Source organism: Pungitius pungitius, chromosome 8 (genome assembly GCF_949316345.1).
Source record: "Pungitius pungitius chromosome 8, fPunPun2.1, whole genome shotgun sequence".
Taxonomy (NCBI): Eukaryota; Metazoa; Chordata; class Actinopteri; order Perciformes; family Gasterosteidae; genus Pungitius; species Pungitius pungitius.
The window spans coordinates 10,749,862-10,767,196 of NC_084907.1; the positions used below are offsets into that span (position 1 = coordinate 10,749,862).

The 17,335-nt window shown below is 44.1% G+C and overlaps 1 protein-coding gene across 6 annotated transcripts in view; it reads left to right on the forward strand.

The window, feature by feature from the left end:
* The first annotated feature begins 253 nt into the window (after positions 1-253).
* iqsec1b (IQ motif and Sec7 domain ArfGEF 1b) overlaps positions 254-17,335 on the forward strand; it is a 129,845-nt gene continuing 112,763 nt past the window's right edge. For all 6 annotated transcript variants that reach the window (XM_037489739.2, XM_037489741.2, XM_037489742.2 and 3 more), the window contains exon 1: positions 254-822. In XM_037489739.2, the coding sequence (XP_037345636.2) occupies positions 542-822 (281 nt within the window). In that variant the 5' untranslated portion in view covers positions 254-541. The remainder of the gene's footprint in view (positions 823-17,335) is intronic.

Genomic DNA, 17,335 nt, shown 5'->3' on the forward strand with positions numbered 1-17,335 from the left:
ATAGCGGAAGGCCGCCACCTCTTTCTTGCACGTGCCAAACCACAGCTGGCACCACGCGCAAAGCACGAGCCGTCGGTGATTGGGTGGAGAAACCTGTTGAGCAGATGCTGCCAACAAACTAGCTCCCTCTACGGCACACACAGCAACCTCCCCGACACGCGCAGCCGCCTGAATCTCCAGCACCTAGAGGGTTAATAACCCCCCCCCCCCCTCCCCACCCCCTTCCTTCATCAACACAGCCACTACGCACCGCGCGGCTGGCTGGAGGTGTGAGTTGCGCTGTTGCGGCGCAGAGCGGAGTGTGGACGCGGCGGCGGGCGGCGTACAGCGGTGCACCCGAACCAACTTCTCGGATAAAAGCCACCACAAGGACAAAAAGGAACAGAAGAGCTGCCATGTCGGTGCGGAGGAGGGTCTCGGGCTTTGACAGCGCTCAGCCCCGTTACTACTGAGCGCGCGTGAGTAAAAAAAAGAGGAAAAAAGGGAGAACACGCTGCTTTTTGGCGCTTCTTCTGGCTGCTGTGTGGATACCGCGTCCCCGATGGACGGGCAGCGGGGCTTTTACGAGATGGAGAACCCGGCGGAGAACCCCAGCAAGGCGGTGGAGTACCTCGCAGAGCTGAACAAGATCATCGAGACGCAGCAGGAGCTGCTGGAGAAGCAGCGGGTCCGGATCGAGGAGCTGGAGCTCCAGGTGACGGACCTCTGCAAGGAGAACGTGTGCCTGAAAGACCAGCACCAGCGGCACCTGCTCACCTGCAGGCTCCAGCAGGGCAACCACTCCGGCCTGGGAGCCATCAAGGAGAACGCCGCGCAGGAAAAGTAAGTTCCACCCCCCCCCGTGTGTCCACATGGGTCCTCTGCCCCAAAGACGCCCCGCGGCGCGCGTTCTGTGTCACCGCCAACCACGGCCCGCTTTGCACGCGTATTGCGCGATATGGACCCCCGCCTCCCAAGGCTGTCTATTAAAACCACGAACGTCAGTCGCGTTTCACGTGCGTGTCCCACCGTGTCCGTGTGAGGTCCGGTCCGGTGGGAGTGACTCTGTTTGATTGGGTCAGCCGTGGGTCGTGTTGAGGAGCAGCTTTACGCATCTGTTTAGTGGCTTTTTTGTTGCTTAGGCGACGAACAAAGCTGGTTGTTTCTCCAAAAAAAAAAAAACAAACAAACGTGCCGCTTATGTTCCTCCCGACGTTTTTGTTCCATTATTATTTGTCTTTGAAGTGACGTAGTTGCCGGGGAGACCCGCGCGGCGCTACTATCACGGCGCATTCACGGCGTGTTCCGTGCAAAGCTGCACAAAACAATTCGAAGGTGAAATGCATCACAAGAAGGAAGTGCCGGCGCGTGCTGTATTGTGAGAAAACACAGTGGATTTTACTCCACATTAACAGAAGATTCCAAAGCTCTCGAGTCACGTGGGGTCCTCATTGTAAGGTTTTATAAGCGAAGGCGAACCCAACACATTCTGAGGTCACCACGTGCACTGCTTCTGATGGTAGTGCGGGTTCTGAACGTGCTCAGTTCTTGGAATTGTACTTTTTTTGGGGGGGGGGGGGGGTAATCTTTGGTTCAGAACACGTGATTAAGCAGCAGTCATGCGGATGAAATCCCAATGTTTGTATTACAGTATATCGATCAGCCCCGATCCAGGACCAGGGGTTTCGATACATGCCGACAGAACAGATAATGATATCACGTTAAGTCATAATGAATAAAAACAAGCTATTTATTTTCTTCCGGTTTTCTCTAGAAATATAATATTGTTTATGTGAATTAATTTGGCGTTGTGAAAACCGGATGCTGTTATGGCGTCTAACGTGGAGTCCAATCTCTTTTGGGATTTAGACTGTTGACTATATACTGCATAGTTTTTTGTTTTTTGTGACATTTTATTGGGACCTCTAATCCCAGTTGAACTCTAATGCCCCTTTCTAATCTCCCAGAGCAAATGGGACTTCATCACATGTGCTGCAGCACAGATGGATGTTGATTTACTGTGAGAGGACAATGTGTACGCAATTTATTTAACAGCAATTTATTGTCAAATTGTTGACAATTCCTTTCACATTCATATAGTACATTTTTTAGGAAACTGGGAAACTCTGAGACTATTTATAAGTAACCATGCTTTTCTAAAGAAATGGTAAAAATAAAACTTTTAGTCTTGTGTATGAATTAGGCTCCAAACTGCGACCCCTACATGTCCCATAATGCATCTAGGCGGATAGCATCTTCAAATAGACTGTCCAAGCCTCCAAAATGGTCACCTTGTTCAAACCCTATTGAGACTCTCTCTTAAAGTCTCAAGGCAAAGCGAAGATGACCCTGATGACATCACTGTGACATCATTATGGTTCCCGATTGGTTCCGGATTCCCTTCACTCCCATGGCTTATTGGGGGCTACTGTAAATACGAAAAGGAAGAAAAATCACTACGCTCACTGCCAAAGTAGTTTGGTAACATAGAGACAAATATTTAATTACATTTAAAAAATGATGGCATAAATTTATGAAAAAAAATCCGTAAGCTCAAATACGACCAGAGACATTGAGAGTTTGGATGTGGATGGACCGACCTAAAAGGCCTTAAACCTTAAACTTGACTTGATTGCTAGGGGCGAGGGTGGTGCTTTGGGAGCCCTGTTTATTAGCAGGGGAAACACTGCAGTCACCAGTCAGGGCTCGATCACCCCTCCCCAGTCCAGACCATTATATTGGTATAATAATGGTTGCGTTCCGCCCCGATGGGCCAACAGGGACAGGTGGGCACACGTCCAGCAGCCCACAGATAATAAAATGTTCATGTATGTTCTGCAAATAACTATTAATTGATTAGTTGAATAAAAGGTTCATCATCGGAGCCTTACTCCACGTCGCCACCACATATTGTACTGTTACACTTTAGTTAAGTTCACTCAGTTAACTCACTGCTAAATTACGGCACCATCATCATCATCATCGTCTTCGCAGCGGACATGTTTTGGGCATCGGCAGAAACACTCACTTGCTCACTTGTATAAGTTGAATATGTCTTTTTGTTGTTGCACTGACTGTGAGGCCATTTCCAAATCCTCATTACATCATTATGGTTTTAGCTCCGTCACCATTCCGCGATATAGCAACCGGGTTTGAGTCCCCCCCCCGTGGCTAAAACAAACAGTTCAGATTTTCTTTGGGGGGGGGGCAAAGAGCACTTCCTCTGCAAACCCGCACACACAGGAGGGAATCCTGTCCCTTGTGTCCTTGTCCACGTCAGCTGTTCTGGCCATGTTGACCACAATCAGCAGCAGCAGCAGCACAGTCTGGGCCTTAACTTGGGGGGCTCTGGTACACCCAGGTACTCTGACACGCACACACACACACACACACACACACACCAATTATGATGTCCATCGGCACCCGGTTAACTCAGGCAGATGAGTGAGAAGGGTGTTTCTGCCTGCATGGACGCTCTCATCCACTGTGTTGCTCACTCCGGTTTGAGCTTGATTCACGTGCTTTGGTCAAAGGCATCTGGATGGCAAATGATGCCTCTTTCAACTGTTTGGTTAATCAGCAACAACCTTTTATTGCAGAAATGGTCCTCACTAGTGACTGGGCTTATACCAATGCCACTATTGAGAAATGCAACAATATATTCCATGCAACACCATTTATGCTCTTAATTTGACTCAAACCACAGGCTTCATCTTAACCCAGTAGCTTTGTTTCATTAACATTGGAGTGGCCAGTGTGCACTGATTGTACGTGATGCTTGACCTTGGCCTAGAAAATGCACAATTTAAATACATATACATTCATTGAAGACGTACTGAATAGCTGTCCATCACACGTGTGATGTAAAATGATCAAAACACCAAATGTCACAATGGAAACATTCATTTCAGAGCTGTGCTCAATGCATCTTTCCTTCAGTGTGTGTGTGTGTGTGTGTGTGTGTGTGGTCAGTAGCGCAGCAAATCAGGAGGCGGAAAGGTCCACGCTGCCTGAGGAGGTATGAAAATCGGTCGGTACTGTAGTAAAGTCTGGACCTTTTGAGAAAATGCTGCTGTGAAATGTGCACAAAGCTAGAAGGAGAACACTGAGGATGGTCTTGACAGGCTGCCTTATAAATGCAGAAGATGAGAAGAATAAATAAACTCTCACAAGGGGAAAACATTTGGAAATGAAATATTCATGGGGACTTTTTGGAGGTAATATCTGCTAGGTTATTTGATTGTGTTTATTGTTGATGGGTGACATCAAGTACACTGTATGTTCTTCCTGTAATTTAAACTTGGTATGAAGTCACTTAGAAAGCTGTGCTTCAGAAGGTGAAGGATCTGGTTATTTATCACACAACCAGGTGCCAGGCTTTGGATGCTAATGAGAAATTGTTGTATTGCCAAATCCAAAAGTGATGGCATAAACAACAACGCAGACTCCATGGCATCAGATGAAAGTCGCAAAACGAGCATCCTGTACATGCATCGTGTTAAAAAGATACCGTGAGAAACTTGAATGTGGTTATAAAACATTCTCCGTTGAATATTGATATGTGACCTACATAAGGAGAGGATCCCGTCAGGGAGAAGATCGGATACCTCTTCTTAGTGATTCCTCATGTCATCGGTCCGACAGGAACAGGAACAGGAACAAACTGCGTCCGACTGCAGGGACTCGCTACTGTCCAAACACCGGCAAAATCAATACGATGAAAGTTCACGATTCACTTTGGTTCCAAACGCAGCAAAGTTTTCTTTTTTTAGATCGAGTTATTATTCGAATTTGCCCCCTGGTGTGAGATGACAGATTAAAAGTGAATTATCCTCTCATAATTACATCACTGCGGGTTGTAATGTCAGTCTAATATGATTTCCAATTAAAAATCCATGTACTTCTATAATGACAATAACCACTGTAGCATATTCTTACAGCGACTGTTCAACCTCCAATTAAACCAGCCCTCACTTTGACCATTTGTTAGCGATGCAATGCATTTACAGTATACTCAAGCATTTTATTTTCCTTCCTTGTATCCCTGAGGAAAAGTGATCCCTGGACTCTCGCGTTCTCATTTCACGTCCTGAAAACCCATGCGCTGTGCGAGCCGATTCCACATTTTAATTAACTCCAATGTTGACATTTCGACAATAGGAGCAACACTTGAATTGAGACAAACCAAATAATAATTATCATCTTTAGTATTTAATGAGTTTGAATGTTTCATCCGTTTTGAGCAGGGCCGAGATCCTCCTTGTGGCAAGTCCGGGGCGGGGGGGTCACAGCGGCACGCTGAGTGGGCGGAGCCAGGTCATTTCAGAAATATCCGATATCCTTAACAATTGTAAACATTAGTGCAAAACTTCCCCGTGAATAAAGATGTGGACTTTTCCTGTCCGATTCTATATGGATTCAAATAGGTTTTGAATTGTCTCTTGAAGTAACACATGAGGTCCTCCTGACAGGGGGCCGTCTCTGCGTCGAGTCCTGCTCATTCTTATGCAAATGTTGTGGCAGAGCGGGAGCATGGGATATTGTGTACTGGAGCAGAATAGTACAAATTAGAATGAATGTTCCTGAACGCTTGCCAAGAAGTTGAGGATCTGTGAGGCGGGAGTTTAAAGGTACCCTGAGGTTTCATTGGAAACGGACAGGGACATATCGTATAATATGTGTGTGTGCATCTTTATAGGTTCTCTTTACAATATTCACAGCATTAAAACTCCATCAGATTCCATAGTTTTGAATGCAGCAGCTTTTTAAGCCCAACAGACTCTTCTGCCTTTTGAGTTACTTTGCAGGTTTCCCGACCTGCTATAAACCTCAGTGAGCTTGCTGTAATATTATTTGCGTTATATTTTAAAGGATGCAGTCACACACTTTTCACAGTTCTTTGACAGAAAATACAACTGGACGGCAAAACACCTCTTTCCACTTAAAGCATAGCTGGACAACGTGGGGGCTGCTTACTTAGCTTGTAATTTGACATTTTTCCTTGAAAAACCACAATGAACTTGGCTCTGTTTTTTTCCCCTCTATTTCATCAGCGTCCTTGAGGACCTGTGGCACAGTCAGTAGTTTTGGCAGGCAAGGAAAGCCGTATTACAGACGAGCTTATTAAAACTGTAAGTATCTTCCCAGCTGAACGTGGCATTTCGTTTAATAACCCATTCAGTCATGGCTGTAAACGTATATTGTTCTTCGGCGTCACTTGGGTTTAGTACAGTTTAACCAACTGGAAGCATGCAGCCAATGTCAACAATTAAATCACAAAGAACTTCAGCAAAGACTACCACATGGCAAAGAGCCAACAGAGAAATATTTGTTCTCCTCTGTGTAATTTCTACGTGTGCCTGAGGAGACCACGTGTTTGGTCATGTGTGTGTTGGTCTGTCTCTCCACAGCTTATCTCTCCGACTACTAAAGCCATGAGCCTGAGGTGTTCTGAGCTCATACAGGGCCCTTTGCTGCAGGACTTCTCCCGGCTGCAGTGATGTAACACTTTTTGAAAACCACACGTTTCTAGCGTATCAACTGTTACTGCCTGCTGACCCTCCTGCAGGAAAAGTGATCAATAACTGCTTCAAATGCCCGAGTGACTAAACATAGAGACCGGGACAATTGTGGTTTGTATTAATTCAAGTATGCATTATAGCTGTGGTGGTTGCAGACGCACCTGGCAGAGATCTGCACCTTTCTTTGTCTTTGTGAAACTGGGTCATGCACTTCAGCTGCTCTGCAAAGGAACAAACTTCTCTTCAGGCTTATTTCTACCCTTTTTATATTCAAATTCAAACCTAAAGCTTGTGAGACACTCTTAAGTTGTTTATTCGTGAACAGTCATGGATGGTTTATGGTCAATAAGCCTGATGTAAGAATCACCTGTACGTTAATAAAGCAATAAGGTACAGTTCTGGGTGTAGTTTGGCCCGACGCGCAGCCTGAACTGTTACATTCTGCTTGGCCGAATCCCCCCTGGAGTCCAGACACTGGTGGTGGTTGTGAAGAAGGGCTTTGATGAAATCACAGAACGAGTGAAGAATGCCTGATAGCTGCTGGAGGTGCCTGCGGGGTGGAGGAGGGTCGCATCCGGGTTTCGCCCTGAAATGACACTTGAATGAAATGACAGCAGCACAGAGAACCCCTTAAAAGGTTTACAGCCACAGCGCCGCCTCGGTTGGTCGTGCAGCCAATCGCCGCTGATTGGATCATTCTGAGAGATCAGGTGAAGCATATCTAAATACGCGTGGCATAAAAGGAGTCTTCCTTCTAGAGCTACCGCTTAAGCTCCATTTGTGGGACTGTTTGTCGGCGATAGTCACCGAGCTAAAAGCTCAAATGTCAACTAACGGTCGCACAAAATCTAAAGTGTTACTGTGAGTGCGCAGTGATATGGAACAATGGGGTCAATGTGAACAGCACCTGTACATTATGGCATAATGCCCCCCCCCCCCCCCCCCCCGTCAACCAATCAGAACGCTGGATTACATCAACCCGTGTTATAATCGTTAATAAAACCATGGCCTTCAGAATATGATGTTGGATTAAGAAGGCTACACTACACAATTGTCAAGCCAATTGAAGCTGGTTTGAAGCGATTCAACTGAGCTGCGGAGTAGTTTAATCCGAAGATGAGCGGCTGGAATCCGCCAGTAAACCAAGTTGAAGGCGAAGAGTTCGAGAACCATGAACAGAAATACTTCAAACTCATGTACAAGTTGTTCCTGAAAGGTTTTGTCAATGAGTTAATGTCAGCTAGTATGAGTTTAGAAGATCAGCAGCGAGGCAAACTGCGTACCCCGTAGCACGTTGACTCTTTGGCACTCACAACTACCAAATTGTCTTGTGTTTTGGGTTCAGGGAATGTGTGATTACCCGTAGCTGTGGGGAATGGTTAATTGTTTCTCTTCCCCTTATATAAACGGCGGTCGTGACAGAAGAGTGGTCTTCGAAGCAGACGTCAGAGAGTGCCTTCGAAAAGTGACGGGGGCTAAAGTGACGGGGCCTAATCTGTGGTGTAAGTTAAAAATTAAAAAGTGTGTGCAACTAATCCAAATTTTAAACGCTTAATTGTGCCTAAAGGAAGCCCCCGGGGAACCGCAAGGTTTCCATTATAGTTTTCTAATGAGATACTTCAAAATACTTACATACTTACTATCAAACAGGGATAATTAGTGCGGTAAAGTTTAGCAAACGATGGACGATGGGCTATTCCTTTGCTGCCTGCAAACATTGAAACCCACATCGTGTCACTAAGCAACAATTACACGAGGGACACCAGGTTCAAGCCAGAACATCTTTTTTTCCTCGGTATTTCATTCAGCGTTGTGGAGAGCAGCGTATATGTCTGCCTGAGATCCCACTGTCCTCCCCCAGGCAGACGTTAACAGGTTTTCTCCAGGATCTTCTATTATTCGTTGTCAGCCTGCAGGACGATCTTTTGGATTGGCTCCACCGCTGCCGCCGATCCATTTAAATTTACAATTCTAAGCAGTAAAGCTAAGCTGCCTGGAATTCTAATTTTCCTCTAGTTTTCATCCATTTTTAACCCACCGAACTGCAGTGTTTTCCACACCATTAAATTGGGAGGACGGCTGCTGCCTTTGCCCAGCAAACACACATGCAGACATGCGCACGCACACACAGATGAGCAAACTCCCACCAGCACCCCCTCCCAACTTTAGGGAAACACTGAACTGGATTGACATGATAACTGCTGCTGGGGGTACTTTGTGGAGGACATGACCTACACGATAAATACAACCAATGAGGGAACCACTTCCGGTCCTAGAAAGGAACAAGTGCGTGTTCAGGCTTTGACACAGACATGACAATGTTTTTATACAACAAAAACCTTTAAAGCGGTAGTTCACAAAAAAGATGGGTGACGAAATTCTTGCATAGCTACAATCTACAGGGAATTGGAAGCATTGGACAAGATTTTAGGGAAGAAAAACTGCTTGATTTGAGCATTGTTTTATAAATTATATTCATATTTTGTGCATTGGCTGAATTTGATTGTAGATCAACAACGTATTCCAGGTCCCTGCTTTCTCATGGTTTGGAGTATGTCTCCTTATTATAGTATTAGTCACTGCTTAGCAATCTGTCTTATTAAACTGCTCTATAAATGACGCCCCATTTGTATGACAAATTTGTGTGACAAATGGGGCGTGGTTGTCATATACAAGAATCTGCATTAATGAGTTGATGATCATATATTTATTATATGAAGATGAACTCGCTGTGACCTCAAGCCCGTCCCATCCTCAAGAAGAACATATCTCAGGAAATTTCTTCAAATTGATCTCAAGCTTTAACTTCTATTCAAAGATGAGCTTAAAAGGTCCACGTAAGCTCACAAATAAGGTTTTTGACTTTAACTCAATAAGTGATAAGCAAATTAGCAACAGTTTCATAAAAATCTCGGATTTGGAGTTGCTTGGTCTACTGTTTTGATCAACCATGACCTCAGCAATCTTCAGGAAATCCGAAAGCCCACTGTAGTTGTTATCTCATGAAGTCAGACAAGTTATGCATGGGATGAGAAAAAAATTGCAAAATATTCTCATCCCTTTTTTTCCCCTTAAAGAGGAATGTTATTACCTGCTCTTCTGAAGTCTGTGTGCTGCACTCTACGAAGAACCACCAAAAAGTATTTAATTTCAAACGTTCCAAATAGTTGTGCTTCGGTCCAATGGCATCCACCTGACTTCAGATGCATTGATGGTACAGAGAGATTATTTCCATTTCATTCCACGTCTTCCAGTGGACTGAAAACCACAGCTGCTTTGGGGGCTGAGCTTTTCCACTCAGCCTAGAGTGGAATTCTGTGGGTTTTCTCCAGTTTAATCAGAGAAGTGGAGTATTTGGTGAAGGGTTTTCCAAATGACACTAGGTCCTTTAAGTAAGTAAGTAAAATGTATTGATAGAATGCTTTTACAGACCAAGAGCAGAATGTGCTTCACAGGGCAGAAACATAAAGAGGACCACAGGGCCAGTTAATAACAGACACATGAGAGAATACACAATGTAAAGCAGTCTACAGGGGTGCATTTTCAGCTGGTGAGTGAATACGTATACAGAATCTGCAAGGCGTAGGGGTGCAGGCCGAGCATTGCACAGTTTAGGAGCTACTGCCTCAAAAGCTCAATCACCATGTGTCTCAAGAGGTGTATGAGGGACAGACCCAAAGACCATGAGCATTAGACCTGAGGGTATGAGCGCGTGATTTGGGGTGTAGTAGATCAGGTACTATATGCGGGGGCCTGACCGTGGAGTGCCGTGTAAGTCAGCGTGAGAATTTGGAACTGTATCCTAAAAGCTAAATGGAGCCAGTGGAGAGATGGGAGTACGGGGGTGATGTGACACTGGATTTTGTCTTGGTGAGTGTTTTAAACGACCTGCTAACGGTTAAGAGCAGCTACACTCATTGATGAATTCCAGTAATCAATACTTGACCAGATGAATGCACGTTTGATCATCACAAGTACATAAACATTCTGTGCAGTGTAAAAAAAAAAACTTCTTTGTGTCTTTGCCATGAGGCGCTTCCGAATGTGTAGAGTCGGCCTGGAAATTGCTTACATAAACATATGCCATATTTTATTTATATATACTGACAAAAGACGATTGGATCTCATCTTGAAAGAAATATATTGTTGAGGTTCACAATACAAACGTGATTTAAAAGGGTTAAAAAAAGGATGTGGTTGGAATTTTCAGCACTTTTCTTGTACAACAATAATAGGAATTCTAGGTTTGGTGAAGTAGACGGATTCTCACAAGGGAAGAGGGTTGGACTTTAAGGGAGTGGGTGAATTATCAATCGATTAGAATATATGAGATATTTTTCTCCCACAACAAAGTGCTCTCATTCTGTCAAGTCCTGTATGACAAATGTCCTACATGACAAAAGTGACCTAATCTATTATTGAAATTGTTTAGTCTTCTTTTCATGTAAAAAAAAAGATCTTCTGAAGTGTTTCTTGCAATAGATTTCCTATAATTATCTTCCTCCTTCACCAAAGGAACTGTTACTATTTTGGGAAGTGATAATATTAACATTAACATTGAAAAACTCGTATTGGTTGCACTTCACAGACTTGGTGTTTGCCCTTCCTGCAGCCATCGTTCAGCAGATGTTTCACAACCACCTCCACCCTTTCGCTGTGTCCCAACAGTCTTCTGCGGGACTCCAGCTGCTACCCAGAAGCCAAAAAAACTTACTCTGGCTCTAAAAAAGGGTCTTCTGGTATGCTCTAGCTTTGCACATGGGAACCTCATCTCTGGATGTTCCTACTGGACCTTACAGGAGCCTGGGCTGAAACTGATGCTAACATAAGGGCCACTTTAACTTGAATCAGCTGGAGATTTATTGACTGATAAACAACCTGTCCACAAACTGCACCGCTACGTTCAGAGCTGTGACGTCATAGCGCTAATGTCATGACTGCTTCAAGCTCATAACCAGACAGGTATGGCAAAACCAGAAAAGCAGCAGACCCCGGAGTGATGTGAAGATGTTTGAAAGTTGGTAGATGTTGGTTTAAATCTCTGGATTAGCGTAAAATAATAATCTAATCAGCGAGGTAGACAGTTTGGGAAAAGATGAGCATGTGCTGAATCAAATAAAGGGGGACATCGAACCCATGTGAGAGGGTCATCTGTTCCGTTGCTGCCTCGCTCTCATTCTAAACCCAATCTCAACATCTAGCCGTGCACTCCAAACGTGTGCGACGTTATGTGGCACCACATAGTCATGATGAGTCACTGCTTGCTCTCAATATACAGCATGTGGTAGTTAGGCTAATAGAAAAAAAGCTCTCTCTGCAAGCTAATTAGGTAGAAAAGTGACCCGCTTTTTGCCCTGCTGGAAGGTAATAGCCATCCGCACCGGGGAAACACGCAGGCAGCCAGCTGAACATTTCAAACACTCAGCGCGAGTCTGTCCCTCTCTCTTTCTCTCTCTCTCTCCAATTGATCAGCCATCTCCGGATGGTCTGTTTCGGGCTGAAGATGGCCGCAAATATCTGAAATAGATCAAGCAGTATCTATTTTGCTGAACAAAAGGCGAGCTGCATTTTTAGCCCTTTCCAGAAATTCTTCAGTGGGATGCTCAACAGCGGCTGTCGCGGCGCGCTTGTTTTCACCCTCTAAAGAGTTATAATTGGCGTCTCCTGAAGCGCTCGGTGACGGCGGCGTTATTACAGCGAACATCTGCAGCTTGAACGACGTCCTATTTGCCTGCTTCCGGCAGGTATTGCCTCTGCCAGCTGCACCCTCACGTCCCCGAGTGCGAGAAGAGCCCGGATTTCTTCCCCCCCTGGCCCCCGGACCTCTTTGTGTGTGAAGAGGTCTTGAAGTAGGCTCTCTTCACGATGAATCTGTTATATCTTTTCCGGTGAACATATGAACGTAATTGGCTGCCGGATCATTGTGACTCATCTCCTATTTAGCTTTTTCGGGCTGCATCGTCTCCCAAATTGCATCTCAGATACCTGACTATAATGGGCACACATTATTTTCATAATGATCCGCATTCACATGGAAATGACGTATTTACACAAGTGAAAGATGCTTGCTGATTAGTATGACATAAACAGAATACAGTAAATTAAATATTGTATCCCATCATCGGTCACCCAGTTGGTTAGGTAGAATATGTGTCTTTGGCAAATTCATATTCTAATGCTCCTAAATACCTGTACAGCAGCTAAATAGGAGTGTTCTTTTCATTGGTCCATCCCCGCCCGTCTGTGGACCCCCCGGGGTGACCTTTGAACCCCTTCCCAACGATGCAGGGAGGGCTTCTGGTCTCGTGTTCACGCACTGTGGATGTTCTCCATTGGTATCAGGCCTGGAATTTGATCATTCAAGGGGTGGGGGCGCGAGGACATCAAATGAGTGCATAAAAACACTGCATTTCACTAATGCAGGGTTCAAAGGGTGATATTATTTTCAATACATTGAAGGGATGAGAACTTTCAGTAAAATCAATACATCTGGGGAAAAAAGGTAGGTATTTCAGAGAAAAATGAATTGGTACTTAGTAAAATGCACAAATATTGGTTACTGCTGAGTCAATGTTGAGCCCTGTATTGATCACAGGTATGTTTTACAGACCAAATAATTTTGTAATGAAAGCCAGTTACCTTACAGATAAAAAGACAACACTTCCTTGACAGCGAGCAAGCGTTTGCTGACGTCACGTTTGTTAGCATTAAGAAAAGAAGGCGGTGTATTAGGAGCTGTGTTGATGTGCAGTCTCACAGCAGCAGGATGGAAGGACTCGCTCAGACACCTCGGGGGAAGCAGCCGCTCTCTGCAGGACGGCAAAGTGCTGATAGTGACACCCCTGTACGGAGATGTTGTCTATCAGGGCTGATAGATTTGCCTTGGTTCTGCTCCCTCCCACCACTTTCACTAAATTCAGTGGACGTCCCAGGACACGTTCACGTTACTCATGCTGAAATACTCGCTCAGCTCCTAACAATATCCTTAAAATGTTACGTTTCTACTTAAAACCCTGTGGAGCTAATATTAGCATAGTGTGTTCACCAGCTAGCATTAGCTAGCTTCTATCTTTCTCTTCTTAACCTGTTTTTTAATGCTTGACATCCTCAATATATATATACTCTTCAAACACATATTTGAGACTTTTCAGTCTAATAAATCACTTTTGATCAATACTCAGTGAGAGCAGTCACGGTGTGGCCTCCATGGGAGCTCTGACAGCTTGATGCTAAGCAAAGGAACAATGTTGTTGTTTTCTTACTTCAGCTCGGTAGATCTTCTGTTCTTGGGAGTTCACTAAGTAACAATTCTAAATAGAAGGACATGGCGCTTGTGTCTAAACTATATTGACAGGACTGAGGCAGAGGACAAAACCAATTCAACTAGGTCTGTTTGGGGCGTTGCATCAAGGCCAACGTGGCCTCAGGCCATGCCGTTTATTGAGGAGGCCAAACTGAGGCCATGGCCATCGTGCCCCTGTGAAATTGAAGAACTGCAGTAGATCGACCTCAGTCCAGGAAAATAGTTGGAAAAACTGAAGACCTCTTGTCCTTACTTACTGATTTGTTGGGTTTTCATGAGCATTTGATGTTAACGTGGTGGATTCAGAGGAATCACACAAGATTCCTGACGATTACCTTGTAATGTAATTTAGGTTAAATGGGATAATAAACAGTAATGGAGAATAACACGTCAGACAAAGCTGAAAATGATGGCAACATGTTCATTCACCTTATAGTCAAAATGTATAATAAAAGCACCGGTTTATCAATATTTAGTTATTGGGTCGGAAATCTAGTCCCCATTGCAAAGCTCTGTTTAGGGTGGATGTCGTCTACTTGAAACACCAAGGACTTAACCTCAATGGGAGAAACTGCAGAAAACTAAAGCAATTAAGGAACCGAAAATATTATCATATAATCTGTAATAATTATTATTGGGGTCTATTTGTTTATGTTTTCCACCAGAGCACAAGCACTTAATTAGACCTACAACAAATTACATCCACTTTTGTTTAGTCTCGTCTCTTCCCACCTCAGCTCCGGTGACAGCCTCTTTAAGCCACGGGTCAAGAAGCTGTGCAATCAGAGCGTGTCCCTGGAGCCCGTCCAATGATGGATCTAAGCCCGGGTGTAGTGGAACGGGGGAAAGGCGAACCTCCCGACATCCTGGACATTTCCCACATGCTGTTTTGTGCCATTGTGTAATTGCCCTTTGATTAATGAGTCCATTTAGGTAACAGTTAAGAATCAGGCTGTCGAGGGAGCCCTGACGACCTATATAGCTGGTTTACTATCAATTTCTTGGGATAAAATGATATCAAGACAGTATTTCTATTTGAGCAATAGTTTTTTTTGGCTCAATTTGGTCAATTTTCTGCTCTCCTGTTAATCCGTTTCCAGTAAGTGGTTGTATAGGCAATTGACCCCTCGCTAGGTCCCGCCCCTCCAGATGTTACGTTTTGACCTAAAACCCTGTGGAGTGTGTTCATCAACTAACATTACCTAACTTCTATCTTCATTTTTATCCTGTTTTTATTGCCTGGTATCCTGGATACATTCCTCAAACCCATATCGTAGACCTTCTGTCTAAACATCACTTTTGATTTATATATTAGTCACATATTGGGCTCAATGGTTGCTCTGACATTTTAACAGGCCCAAACAAAGGGCCAATAAAAAACATTTTAAGAAAAGTCTGACGCTCTCCCCCCCTGGATTTTTTTGTGTTTATAAACAGTTGTCTATTTACACATCTGCATTTGGAATCATGTTTATGGCCTTGTCCCATAAATGATCTTGTGGAAATGTGCCTGTTAAAATAAAAAATAAACTCATCTTTCGTATCACAGCCGGAGCCAGCCTGAGGATATCCTTCAAGAGGAAATGAACACCAGCATGTCCTCTGACCCGCTGCCTCGTGCTGACGTCGGCATGATGAGGCGTGTTACTCAATCCCCCATCTTTCACAGATCGGCCGTGGTAGCCGCTCCGATCGCACAGGTTCCCACGCCACACCACGCGCGGCTGGCTTTGGCCACTCTGAACTCCGATGAACCTCTGAATCCAGGCCGCCGCGCTGGATTTAGGCAGTAGCTGTCAGAGCCAGGGGATTACGTCAGCACCTACGCCTCCAGTTGCATAATACTCCAATACTGCTGTGGTTCGGATGCCATGGCCAGCTCAGGAAGTCAAATGTTCATGCGTCTTGTCGTTGTTTTGGACCAAATGGACATTGTTTGTATTCAGTTCCATTCCGAAGCTGCACCAATCAATATTTTTATATTAATAATGGATAAATGTACTTGTCTAAGTGACTATAGGGTAATGCTTGTAGTGATGAAGCAACAGATGATTATCACCCAACGTGGTGTTTCTCCTCACATCATCTTTAAGGTTGTTTTGGGGGGTTTTACAACCTGCAACGTTGCTGTTTTGATTGACTAACCCTTCCTCACGTTCTCATCATTGCATGCAGATGTTGTCCACGTAAAAAAATGATTTCCCATTGATACATTTAGAAGCTCAGGAGCCAGATGTTAGTTGGTCCGAGCTAAAAGCAGAGTGACAGAGAGGCTGTTTTGAGGGAAACATGAGTCCAAATGATGAGACCAAATGCCTTTGTTGGCCTTCCATTCATGTGTAAATCTGCTATTATTTTAGATCTCAAGGATCCCTTTGTGACATTATGCAACAAAGGGATGTACAACAGAGATGAACTGCTATAGGAAATAAGAAAGGAAAAAACCTAAACAAAATTATTTATGGCCAAAAGTAACAGAGGAGCAGATGTAGCTCAGGATCGGAAGTTCTGGCTTTGATTGACAGGCGTGGAAGCTGGAAGGAGGAAAATCAGCTGTTCAAATATTGAAAGGATGTGGACAGTCTCATGTAGACATAAAGATCTGAGCTAGACCGCCACTTCTATCTGAAAACCCCGTTCAAGCTGCTGATTGGAAGGGAGGTCCAGAACATTTTTTTTATTTTTTTTATTCTGGGTGAACACAATATGCAGAATGTGAGGTTACTGTGCCTTCCCTCTGCTCCACTCTATCTGCAGCAAGCTGTGTGTGTGTTTAGATTTGTGTACCGCTGTTCTTATTATGTATATGTATATATTCACGATGGAGTGCCGTTGCTTAAGTCAATCACACTGGTCTTGAAAATTTTACTCAATTATTGTGCTTCTTGAAGCACAAATGTCTTATGTTAAAAAGCCAATATGAGGCTCTAACACCACATATTAGCACATACATATTAGCAACCGTTTACCAGTTTAAGAATCTTTGGGTAACCATGTTAGACTGCTGCAAAGGTACAACCTGAAATAGTTTATAGCTAACTGTTTGCAGCTTTTTAGGTTTGTCTTATGCCAAAGGGCAAGAAATTCCAATTACAAACGTGCAATACATTTTTTGTGATTTTCCGGAGTGGGTCTCAGAAACCGGTGCTAAAACCCAGCATTTCAGATCAATGAAGTATGTTCTCAGGGCATTAAAAAAAACAAGCTTTCAGGACAGACGATGGGGAAATGTATCAATTCAGGAGCTTTAAGCCTTCACAAAACAAGCAGTTACAGGCAATAATTGTTTTTTTAATAGTTCTATTTCATATGTATGGACACGGTCAGTGCTTGAGAAATCGTCAACATTAATACTTGCGGCCGACGTTGTGTGCTAAGTTATACTTCTCCAGTGCAGTTCTAACACTTACAGTTAGACCCCCCCCCCACTCTCTCACACACATACAGAACTTTGGTAGGTTTACTGAGACAAAATCCTATCAAATGGAAGTCTCTGTTTGTGACAACGACACAATAACATTTGAGTACTTCC